General features: G+C 41.3%; 1 protein-coding gene across 5 annotated transcripts in view; it reads right to left on the bottom strand.

Moving 5' to 3' along the window:
* The window catches only part of LOC102779472 (glutamate receptor-interacting protein 2-like), a 32,541-nt gene that overhangs the window by 14,921 nt on the left and 5,063 nt on the right, over positions 1-12,557 (bottom strand). For 3 of the 5 annotated variants that reach the window (XM_006796371.2, XM_006796372.2, XM_006796373.3), the window contains exons 2-9: positions 11,922-12,002; positions 11,115-11,253; positions 9,437-9,582; positions 8,470-8,553; positions 8,277-8,352; positions 7,472-7,617; positions 3,271-3,418; positions 3,005-3,174 (exon numbers count right to left, since the gene is read on the bottom strand). In XM_006796371.2, coding sequence (XP_006796434.2) covers positions 3,005-3,174; positions 3,271-3,418; positions 7,472-7,617; positions 8,277-8,352; positions 8,470-8,553; positions 9,437-9,582; positions 11,115-11,253; positions 11,922-12,002 — 990 coding nt within the window. The remainder of the gene's footprint in view (positions 1-3,004; positions 3,175-3,270; positions 3,419-7,471; positions 7,618-8,276; positions 8,353-8,469; positions 8,554-9,436; positions 9,583-11,114; positions 11,254-11,921; positions 12,003-12,557) is intronic. The other 2 variants (XM_035910191.2, XM_035910192.2) reach the window with 1 other exon arrangement.

The following is a 12,557-nucleotide window of genomic DNA, read 5'->3' as shown; positions in this document are numbered from 1 at the left end:
AGTCCAAAGGTGCAAAAAGAGAAATCGGACTACTGCTGGACATGGCAAGGAAGTGACGCTAGCTGTGGAAGCATGTGGCTTGACCTTGATTGAGTGCAGCTGAAAGCTTGATTGGTGTAAATGTAGAGTGCCGGTCTCTGCATCTGATTGTCAGTCTATGTGGTCGGCTGTAATTCTTTTCTCTTTTTTTTTTTGGGTGTTTCTGTTAAGAAATTAAGCTTGTTGTTTACGCTGAAAGTCATCTTATCCCTCCTGCCAGAGCCTGTGTACACCGAGTAGTCACTCAAGCTGTGTTCATGAGGCATTCAAAGGGAAGCAGATGACCTGCTGTGTGACACACACCTCAATAATTAACTTTATTTAAACAGATTAACTCGGCTAAATGTGTCAAAAAAAATGCTACACGTGACAGTAATCTTTGCTGCTTCGTTTGGAGGCGTCTAATCTCTGACGACTTGCTCTCATAGATGGAGGATTTGCTGGAAACATGGATGAGTACAGTTGCGCTTCAGATGTTGCCATACTCTGATAATTTGGTTGAACAATACATGCAGGAAAACCTCTGGCCCTTTTCAGGAAACTACTTTCTATCTGACTCAATCAAAAGAGCTGAAAAGCTCTGGCTCGGCTGGCTTATATTAAGCTCACCTAGGGGAATCTCTCCAAGAGATGGTGCTTTCATTCCACACTGGTGGAAAGAAACATTAACGCCTAATTTCTTAGTGGCCGTATCAGTCTTCTTAAATCCCCGGAGCAGATTAGACAAATTGCATCTTATAATCACGTCTTATCCTGGAGGGGGAAGAAGCTGTGAAAAAGCTGCGTGCTATCGTAACACCACAACGCCTCCTTCAAAACCAGATAAATGAGTGAACTGAAATTTAATAAGATGTGCCCGTAAATTTATAGGGAAGCGATAGCCTGCTGTGATTTGAGTTGAGATGCTGTATTGATTACAGTTTAAGGATTTCAGCCTTAACAGTATTCATCAGTGTCACATGTATTTGCGCCGTAGTGATAAACATTAGTAGTGGCAAGATAAGCCACATTTACTCTACACTTTATTACGATATGGGATACATACATAATCTAATATGTAGAATAAAGCAGAATATATAATCACTTTCATTAATTCAATCATTTCAGTGTGACATAGGTATCTTTAAAGTATTCTTTCCTCTTTTTAGACTATTAAATATTTTCAAAACATATTAGAAGAATCCAAAATATATATATATAAGAAAAGCACTGCAGACCAGACCAAGCGAAAGAAGTGAAATAACTGTGGCTCATTTCCCTTTTGTTGCTTTGTGATTCTTCCAATGGCTACATGTTAAGGAGTCCCTGCAGCTGCTGACCCAGAAATAAGCCTGCAGAACGTGGCAACAACATGATCTCTGACAGAGAAAGGGTGTGTGTGTGTGTGTGTGTGTATTTATGTGAGGCTTGTTGGTATGCAAAGAGGCAGAGTGTGTACCCAAAGCCAGAGGGATTGTGGCCGTATGCACACACAAACACACGGACTAATTCAGAGTGGATGGAGGAAGTAAGCAGGGAAGCAGTGAGGCTCTTTAGAGCTGTCGGGAATATGCAGAATACATATGGTGAGGACTGCATCCTGGATCCACTGGATTTCCACACAGTGCTGTGGTGATTAAGCGATAGGTCGCTTTTTTGAGATTTCTCTGTGTGAATCATTTGCACTGATGTGCACTGAACATTTTTATTGCATTGCACTGATGCACTACTCATCCACATCCACTAAGTCTTACGGAGAATGGCCTGCTTTTTAAGCCAGGCCTCGGTGGCTGTTTGAGTAGTTTTGGCATTGGTCTGGCTCCTTTTTTTCAACCCTGAAAGTTGTTGCTTAACCTTAGACTCTTATGTTTAAAAAGCCCAGCTTTACAACAGAAATACACAAATTTACAACCTGGTATATAACATGTTTATCTAGTTTTATCGTTAGCTCACTTCCAAAGAGTCAAGGTAAAAACAAAAAATTCAAAAACAACTTTATCAAGGTCCAAAATGCCAAACTCAAGGCTTCGAACAGTATTTAGAAACATCACAGTTGCTACATGTCCACTTTTTACCACAGATTTTTTACCAGCCGCTAAGATTATTTTCGATCTTTTGCCAAACAAGTTCTTGCCTCTTCTTTATCAGTTGCCTGTCTTCCTGGTACTTAATAGTTGTGTCTGCCGGCCTAGAAAGTTTCATTTTCATACATTACCTTAAAGCTGACCTTTATCTCCCTGTCTGGGTTTCAGTGACTGGGCTCTAATCAAAGTCATTAGAAGTCTAAGAGCAAACCATGTCTAAGAAGCAAAGCCTGACTTTAGCCACAGTAATCATGTGATGAATCCTTGTGATCACAGAAACTTAAAGTGTGCCAGCTGGAAATTTCTTTAAAAGCTTATTCTGATTCGGGGCGACCGTGGCTCAGGGGGTTGGGAAGCGTATCTGTAACCGGAAGGTCGCCGGTTCGATCCCTGGGCTCTCTGTCCTGGTCGTTGTGTCCTTGGGCAAGACACTTTACCCTACTGGTGTTGGCCAGAGGGGCCGATGGCGCGATATGGCAGCCTCGCTTCTGTCAGTCTGCCCCAGGGCAGCTGTGGCTACAACCGTAGCTTGCCTCCACCAGTGTGTGAGTGCGAGAGTGAATGAATAGTGGCATTGTAAAGCGCTTTGGGTGCCTTGAAAAGCGCTATATATAAATCCAATCCATTATTATTATTACCGTTTTAGATGTCGAGATTCAATATTTTCCTCTTTGTAAAATTCAGTATCTTCTAAGTTTTTGGCCTTGTTTGATATAGATCTAAGCAATTAATGCACTTCTACATTAAAAAGAAACACTGTCCATCACCTGTTGCAGTCCTGACATAGAAAACCTGTCTCCTGTTTTAATCTGAGACAGCTTCCTCTGTCACTACTGTCCTCTTTTCCTCCATAACCTTTAAGAGCCTTTCTCTGCTTTTTTTGTGCCACCTGCAGGATGTACCTGTGTCATACGGCCTGATGGGAAGTCTGCTCTGGCTGGCTGGAAGAATCTCCAGTTTGACAATGTCAGAAGTGCTGGCGAGTAGCTGTGCTGCTTCCATCAGAGAGCAGTGCTCTGTGCTGGTCCCGTCTATGGACAGGAGGATGTCAGCTACATGCAGCGCTCCACACCTGAAATAAGTGAGACAGAGGCGGATGGTGTGAGGAAGCTTTCTATCAGGAAGCTGTCTGTTCAGTACTAACATTTGTTTAAAAAGTGAGTTTCACCTTTCCACCACACTGGCTGCTTTTATCTTGTCGATAATAATAACTTGTTTGTTCCTGTAGACTGCCGTGGCGAGGCTGATCCCCAGGCTGGCAGAGGGGCCTTTCACTATCTCCACCAGCAGAGGGCCTGAGGCTTGCTGCACTGCCTCTGAAACCATTCATATAGACAGATATGAGAAATATCAACCAAGTTAATGAATGCATCTAAAGAAATGCAAAAAACCTGACTCAGTAATGGATGAACTCACTGTGCTTAGTTTTTTAGTCTTACAGATGTTAGTCGCTGTGGCACACTTGTTCATTTTATAAATACACACATTATTTTCTTTGTTGTTGTCATTCAGTCAGTAGGATTTTGGCTGTCCTCTAAAAAGCGGAGGTTTATAAACGGGATAAAAGCTGAAAATATTTTTTTTTTTCCCTCCGTTTTTATAATCATATTAATAAGGTCACCAGGACTCTGAGAAATTGGTGAATGCATCCATATCAAGCAGGTTAGACTACCGCAGTGCTGTATTTGCCGGATTATCCAAATCATCAGTGTGGCGACTTCAGCTTGTCCAAAATGCAGCATTTGAACATATAACTCCAGTATTGAAGTCACTTCCTCGGATGCCAGTTTAACACAGACTTCCCTTTAAAGTCCTTCTGTTAGTTTATAAAAGCTCCCAATACTTTGGCCTTTTACTACATCTCTGACTTGCTCAGTGTAAATAACCCAACTAGAGCTCTCAGGTCATCAGGTGCAGATCTCTTAACTGTTCCCAGAATTAAATCTAAGTGTGCTGAGGGTGCTTTCAGTCGCTGTGGTCCAGTTCCTGGAACATGTTGCCCACTGACCTGAGGTCAATTACAACTGTGTCTACATCCAAAAACAGACTCAAAATCTTTGTGTTGTCACAGGCTTACGGTTAATAACAGTATGTCTGTTTGTGCGTTTTGTTCTGTTTTTCCTTGTAAAGTTTAATTGTGTTCTTTTTACCTTAAGACATTGTAGAGATCCATATTTTTTAATGCTTTTACCTTATATGGGAAGCACACTGAGGTCACTTGTAAGAATATTAATAAAATTTACATTGACATTATTGTTAGTTAACAAAGCATTTAGACATTAATATTGTTTGACAAGTTATATTCCACGTGTCTTGATGATAACCACACACACCCCATATTTTAGATACCGTCATGTAGAAGAAGTTAAATATCTCGAGTGACATCTTCTTTGTAGGACAAATGTTGTGACACTTATTGCTCATAATTAAAGTTAAGCAATGTTTCAAATAATGAACTTTAATGAATTTTAAAAAGCACAACCAGTGTATTTTGGATCTTAGTGTTTTATTTGTTTCCTAAATGTATTTTTCTTGTAATTGTGAATCCTGTGGCTGGTCGAATCTGGAGCCAGCAGGTCTGAATCCTTGGATTCCGCACACAGGATATGTGTGAATATGTGTCAGCTGTCCTTGGTGACCTGCCCTGTTTTGCATAGAGCAGTTCAGAGTGTGCAATCTTGAGAATTAGTCACTATGATCACATTGAGGTTATAATTAGGTTTGTAGTCATGCAGTGGGTTACTGAACTTAGAGATATAGCTTTCTACTTTTTACCCAACAAAGAGGATGTTTGGTAGAATATCAGTTGTGCTGGATTCTTTTTGTGTCCTCAGGCTGACTTATGTTCGGTGTTTTTTGTTGTTGTTTGTTTTCCTTTTTAACTCCATTATTGTTTTAAACTAAGCTTAACAAAATAAAACTGCAATTCCAAACTTCTAAAAATAATGGTGGTATGTACCATTTATTGCATTATAGTCCAACTATAACTCACTTAAAGACACAATATCATGAGGGAACACACTAAAGTCAGCATATGAACATGACCACAGGCTGTACGCAGGCTTTGAACAAGCTCCATTTTTGCAAGTCTGAGAAAATGATCCGGGTGTAATAAAGGTGACTCAACTAAAACCCATTACAAACTGTGGCATGTGACCAAGAGTGAAAGACGTTCATTGTGGGAAATGTAGAATCCAGGATTTTTTCTGAGCTTTGAAGTCATATCAAAAGTCAGGATATCCTGAAATCTGCTGCTTCAACTTATTTATGTAAGCTGTCATTATGAACACTCCAACTCAACAGAAACACTAAATCACAGAAGTGCTTATTAACCTTATTTAAAACACACAAAAGACAAAAAGTAATAACTAATAATGATTAATAGTTTGATATTTTATGGGGGAAACATTGTGCTATAACAGCCTTTAGTGTGTGCTTATCTTTACTTATTTTTTGTGGTTTTCAGACTCTGTGCCGCCATAGTGAGAGCTTGGCTCATATTGGCAGCAATAAGTTTAATCTTTATGGACAGAATTTCCAGGTGCACTCAAGGGGTGGATGTTTCTGTGGTCTCACGATCCCATGCCTGCTTTGTCCAGATGATGTAGTTCCATTGGCTTTATTGAGCAATGACCTCCAGCTCACACTGGGATGATATGAAGTGTTGGCACCTCTGCGTCTATAAACCATATCGGGGCAATCGTGGCTCAAAGAGTTGGCAGTTCGTCTTGTAAGGTTGCTGGTTCGAACCCCGGCTCGGACAGTCTCGGTCGTTGTGTCCTTGGGCAAGACACTTCACCTACTGGTGTTGGCCAGAGGGGCCGATGGTGCAATATGGCAGCCTCGCTTCTGTCAGTCTGCCCCGGGGCAGCTGTGGCTACAACTGTAGCTTGCCTCCACCAGTGTGTGAATGTGAGAGTGAATGAATAGTGGAATTGTAAAGCACTTTGAGGGCCCCGAAAAGCGCTATATAAATGCAATCCATTATTATTATTATTATTATATTTCTCATCCAAAAAATGGATGGAGTGCCCCCTCTGGGTTGGGAACTTCCCCAAACATGTGTGTGTGTTTAAGCATCTTGGAGTCCTGATAGATGGATTAGGGCAGTGTCTGTAGTGTAGTGGACTCTGTGCGTGTCTGGTGTGGTGAAGAGAAAGTTGAGGTTAAAGTCTACGTTCCTGACTGAAAGAATGAGATCACAGATACAAGTGGCAGAAATGAGCTTCCTCCAATACGGCGGGGAGCTCATAATTTAGGCGGGGCTTAGAGTAGAGCTGCCATTGCTCAGCACTGAAAGGAGCCAGTTGAAGTGGTAGGGGCAGCTTATTTCAATTATTTTATATTTGGGTCAAAATGACTCCGACTGGTTTCATCATATAAAAACAGCAAATGACGTTTACTTCAAATTGTTGAAAAGTAAGTCATACCAGAGTGAAATAATGGTAGTAAGTTCTAATGGCAAAGGCTCTGTCACCTTGGTTTGGAGACCTTAAATAACCTCAGAATAACCAGCAGAGTCCATTCACTAAATAAACACCCAGGCATATAAGGGTTAACTTTAGAGTTAAGGGATGTACTTTAGAGTTTCAAGTCATCAGTAACATAAAAAATAAGGAATTGAATAAACAGTCAGTGTAAATGTTCCCGAACTGGAACAACGTGGTCAGATTTCTTGGTAGCATTTGAAATCTGGACAGCAGAGATCAGAATCAGCTGGAGTCAGTGAAGTGAAATCACACTTATGTTGGCATAAAGAGCATTACAGTAGGCTACAGCACTCAAGGTGGGGAAAAATAAAAGCATGCATAAGCTTGTGTAAATCAGTAGGCGATGGGAATGATCTAATTCTGGTATTTTAAGATGAAACAAGCAGGACTGGATTTCCAGCCAGCATTTGATATCATTTGGGCAGGTGAACAGATTATTAAGGGTACTGGGGTTGTTGGATAGCAGAGGGACATAACTGGGACAGACTGATACTATCAGTACAATCAATATAATCAATACACTGCTTTGAAAATTTCCCATCTTTTCTTCTTAAATAGCATCACCAAGGATTAGGACATGCAATATAATATCTCCCTCTTGCTCCAACTTTTATTTAGAAAGAAAATGGTACAAAAAAGCAACATGTTTTTAATTTTTTTTTTAGCAGTCATTGTTCAGGAACAGACAAACACATTTTCATGAAACAATCGTGTCCCCTTTCCCAGTGTGCTCTCGGGCCGTCTCCAACACAGTCACTCAGATCCACACAGCCAAACGGCCACATGATTTACCCTCAGAGCAATGCTGCCCTATATGCCTCCACATATTCCCTGTGTGTGTGTGTGTGTGTGTGTCTGTTTGTGTGTGTGTGTGCTCACCCATGACAGAGACGTCATACTCAATCAGGAACAGCGCTTCCTGGCCGCTCTGCATTAACATGGTCAAAGCGTCAGCGTGCCTCTCCCGGCTCAGAGGCATCCCATCTATGCTCAATACTCGGTCTCCAGCCTTAATAGTGCCCTCTCTGGAGAAGCACAGATGGATAAACAAAGAAACATAAACAACCAGCATAAGATGCTTTTACGAGCAATCGTGCACCAGTCACAGTAGATGATTAAGCAGTTCCACATGAATGTTTCCTCCCAGGTGAGATGAAGGATAAATGAGATAAACAACCGTTAAGTCTTTGACGGTGAATTATGTTCACTCCAGTGTTTAGTGCTCGCGGTTTTCATGTGGGAAAAAAGTGCAATGTTACATTAGCCTCAGGATGAGCGCTGGCCTTTCTGCTTTGAAGATAACATACTCTGTATGTGTCAAAGCCGCAGTTTCACAGAGTGGCTTGCATATATGGTAATGAGGAAGAAACAAAAAAAGTCTGCCACACATATACAAAATTGTTTCAAAATTATTTTAGGTGCATTATTCTAAGGCTTAAAAATCAAATTCCACCTGAACAGCAAATGTTTTCATAGTAAATTATTAAAACACATCTATTAGGAAAGACACGCCTACATACACAGTACAGATATATGCATTCATGCATTCGTAGAGTAATGTGAAAAGCTCACTCATGCATTCTCAAGACATAAAATGCAGGCAAGAAACATAAATGGCTACACTTGTAATGCATATAGCCTAAATATATAAACACTGTTTCCATATCTGTGTCCTTATCCTTACCTATCAGCCGGACCTCCAGGCCTGACACTGGTCACCACCAGAGGACGAGATCTGCGCCAGTCTTCGTGGAAGCCTCCTGACCCAAATCAGAAAGGAAGAAAAGAAAATCAGAGCACACAAATCAATGGAAGACTATATGTATTAAAGGACTGGAAAAAATAGAAAAACAGAGAAAAACATTCTGGGCACCTACCTCTCATGACAAAACCAAAACTGTTGCCCTCCTTGTGTAAACACACCTCGATGCTTTTGGTTATGACTCCTGAGGGGTTCTGGACTAAGAGTAAAGCAGAATTGGCAAAATGATTAAATAAATACTAGCAGTACAAAAGGTTTGTCAAAAGTTTGATTCCAGTATAATCTGAAATGTTGAATTTAGAAAGTTGATTACTTGGTAATAGGTGAATAACTTTATGTGTTTGACCTACTGGTTTGCAAACAGAGCACTGCCCGAGGACCAGGTCAGCTTCCCGTAGAAACCTAGTAAGCATTGATTTGATGATTTTCATCCTGAAAGTTCAAACCGAGCCTGATTTGGCAGATAGGTTTTAGGTTACGGCTGTTCTTTTAATATAGCAGAAATATTCATTAAGAGCAGCTGTGCTTCACGCGTGCATCAGCATTAAACATCTGTTCAGAAATATTTATTTCTCAGTAAGCGCTGATTTGGTGGGTTGCTTTTCGAAAGATGTCAGGATGTCTGGATCCAAACATGTAGAAAGGCCACAGTGCAGATGAGTGTGGAAGTGTGGGCTGAGCCCTCTGGCAGTGCAGTGTCCTCATCATGACCTGCATCATTTGGATGTCCAGAGATTTTTCTCCTTTACTTTTGCCAATTATCATTAATTTCCTTCTTTTCAGGAATTTAAAAACTATATTTATCAATAAAAGGATGTCAAACTAGCCTTTCAATTTAAACCTTCTTCATGTTTTTGGCTACCGTGTTGACCTAAATACTCTGTTTTACTAATAATAAGCAGGATAAAGTATACTTTTGAAAGGCAACTACATTTTTCTCCTGTTCTTGCCTTTTAGATTTTTGGCTGCAGACCAAATATTTGAAAATAAAAAGAATTTGCATTAATGATAAGCATTTTCACACTGTCATCTCACACAACTCTTTCCATCTGCTAAAACTGTGACTCAGACACACCACCTACCAAATGGAGGCAGTTCATACTCCACTTCCAGCACAACTCGCTCCCCAATGTTCTTCAGCAGGCTGATAATCTCATCGTGACGAAGCTTTGACAGATTGATGCCGTTCACTGACTTGATGTAGTCTCCTACATTCAGCTGGTCACTCCTGTGGAAAATCACAGACATACGATTAGAATCAGCATTCGGTTACTAAGTGGACAAAGCAGGCAGCTGTTCTGAGTCAATCCATGTTTGTTACCAAAGTTTCAAATTTGCACCACTAATGTGCAATATCAGCTTTTGGCTGCATTACTGTGTTACTTAATATGTGAGGTGAATTCCCACATAAACTCAAGGTCAGTCCCGGAGGACCCGTCCCAGCTGGTCACATTGTACAAATGTTTGGACAAATTTACTTGTAATCAGAAGGTTTTTCAAACCTGATTATGTTTAACAAATATGTTTAATGTAAGAGAAAGGTGTGAAAGCTTCAAAATGAGAATTATCAGAATTTGGGGGGAGCTCATTGCTTTGGATTTATAACTCACTGTCATTACCCTGAGCTATTTGTAATCAGCGAGGTGAAATAACGTTCTAAGTGGCTTTCAGTGCATCATCCCTTTGTAAAAAACAAACAAATAAAAGTAAGAAATAAACTGCACAGAAATAATCATAGTTGTTTTTCTCTTTTTAATCATAGTTGTTTTTTTGTTGAAACGGTTATGATAATTGGATCCGACGTGCATCAGCAGTAAGCCGACTAACATAGTGAGCCACCTGTGCAAAAAGGAGAGTGGATGCTGGAGCAGGTTGGCTGAAAGCCTCACGTCTTCACACACTGACAGAGATGATTGTACATGGTGTCTGACATGTGACATTCTGAGTCAACACGAGGCTCATCAGAGAGCTAATTAATTAAATAGATGTTCTGCCCTGCTTGCCCTTCTCACCTTTAGGCTACTGACAATCAGCACTGACAGCAGTAAGAGAGATGTCTCAACCGGCAGAGCTGAACGGCCTGTCGCCTGGTCCAGTCTCGTCACACTATGTCTTTGCCTGTCGCTCTCCTGTCTGACTGTGTGTCTCTCCACCAAGTAAATTAACTAGCACTTCCACACAAGCATGAACTCGGTTGATGGAAAACAAGCTGCTCGGAAGAATTAGCACAGTGTCTGCATTTTAAACTTCCTTGGATTTGACAAGTGATGGCATATTTGGCCAAGACATTTTCAGAGGGGCTGTGTCATTCTCACAAATCTCTGTGTGTGTGTGTGTGTGTGTGTGTTTCACTGTGGTCACATGCTGCTTAATCATCATGAAATGTGAGTTTTCCAATGAATTTTCTTATCACGTGGCTGATGTTGGGGAAAATTAGCTTTATCTTAATTAAACAATCTTTGAGCACAAAAAGCACGCTCACAAAACATTTATATTGAGTTATCACCACAGTACAGCAAATCAAGCATGAACTGATCAGAAATAGAGATAAAATTTAAATCTGCTCTTGGACATAGCTCCATTGATCCTGTTGGGGTGTCACTCTGGGTCAAGCTGATCTAACACATTGCCTACAGCCCTGCAGTTAGTGAGACGGTGCAGCTTTGCAACATGCGCACGTTTTCAGGGGGCAGAATAACAAGTCCGGGCAGCTTGGTGTGGTTGCCAGGTTTTAAATGCATCACGGAGCAGAGATCTCACCTGGCAGCTAGCCCACCTGGCCGTAGGTTTGACACTCTGGGCTTGCCATCCTTATCAGACCCTCCGGAGATGGTGAGGCCAAGGCTGCTGCCTTCCCTTTTCATCAGATCCACGGTGGTCACTCCTCGATACTCTTCTGCTGACAGATACAGACGTAGGCACAGATCTGCAGTCAGCATTAGCCTCTGCTTGACAGAATCACCCTGTCTGAGGGGCAACGAAAGACTCTTTCCCTGAATCTTTCACAGAAATGCTCTCTGACATAAGACCTCCTACTTTATTTTCTCAGCCTCCTGTCTTCTCCTTGTTCCTTCAGATCTCTTTGTCTCAGTTAATCTTTGTGAAGAGTTCAGAAGGAGGATGTGGAGAATAAAACTGGTTTTACTCAAACGACTCTACATAAGGATTGAGAAAAGAAATGCATCAAATTCATAATAAAGAACCAGCTGGAAATGATCTGGCCTGACAATAATTGATGGATATGTGCTTATGTGTCAACGGAGAACTCATTCTGTCTTGTGCTCCACATTGTGCTGTGCTTTTAAATCAGTCTGCAAAGTGTGGTTTTACTACCAATGACAGGTTTGCAACACAAGCAAATATTTTACCTTATCCAAGCATTCAAAACAGTGCAACATCAAGCAAACCGCAGGACGTAAACGGCTCTACGTGCATACAGACAAGCGTCTCAATCAAACATGGAGTGATGCTTCCTCTTCTTGGGGACTCAAGTGAATTGAGCATAGCAGCATGAATCAGACAACAAACAAAGTAAATGATGTAACATCAGGTTTGAGTGTATTGTACCTGAAAGGCTGCGCCTCCGAGACGAATGTGATTGGTCAGTTGCCCCGGACTCTTTGCTTCCCTTTGAGTATGGTCCTTCATCTGAAGAGACAGTGTGGTGATAGGATATGTAGGGAAACGCTGCAGCAGAAGACTAAATGAAAACGACTGCCCCAATGCACATCGTGACAGCAGCCCACAGTAAGGGGTTTGAACCCTCTGTCATTGAGGAGCTTTTGCAGGGAAACACTACAGCCAAAAATACATCTGTCAGGACTATCTGAGCTAGAATGGTCACCTCAAACTCAGGACCTTGAAAGGTCACACCACTTTGTTTCCCTAACAATCATATTAAAGGGTCAAGGATTTAAAATAGCTAGCCCCTGTCTCCAGCAAATACCTTTAAAGACCTTTAATTTAACACAAGGATACATTTGCAACAAGCAGCTACTACAGCATGGGAGCCTTCCTGAAAGAACAGCATGCAGTTAATGGTCTGTTCATGCATAGAGAGGAAATCATCATTTCATGTCATTTATAGCAGCTGTCAGATAAAGCTAGGGAATGTGCTCTGCAGAGCAAGGTAGTTTTTATTCTTAACCCACAGTGGGACTCAGCACTGGACCGTCCTCAGATTAGTGGAGCAACTGCCCAGCC

Source organism: Neolamprologus brichardi, chromosome 20 (assembly GCF_056152115.1).
Source record: "Neolamprologus brichardi isolate AB-2024 chromosome 20, ASM5615211v1, whole genome shotgun sequence".
NCBI classification, from domain to species: domain Eukaryota; kingdom Metazoa; phylum Chordata; class Actinopteri; order Cichliformes; family Cichlidae; genus Neolamprologus; species Neolamprologus brichardi.
Note: the sequence above shows the minus strand (reverse complement) of the source record. Positions and strands in the feature narration are given on the sequence as shown.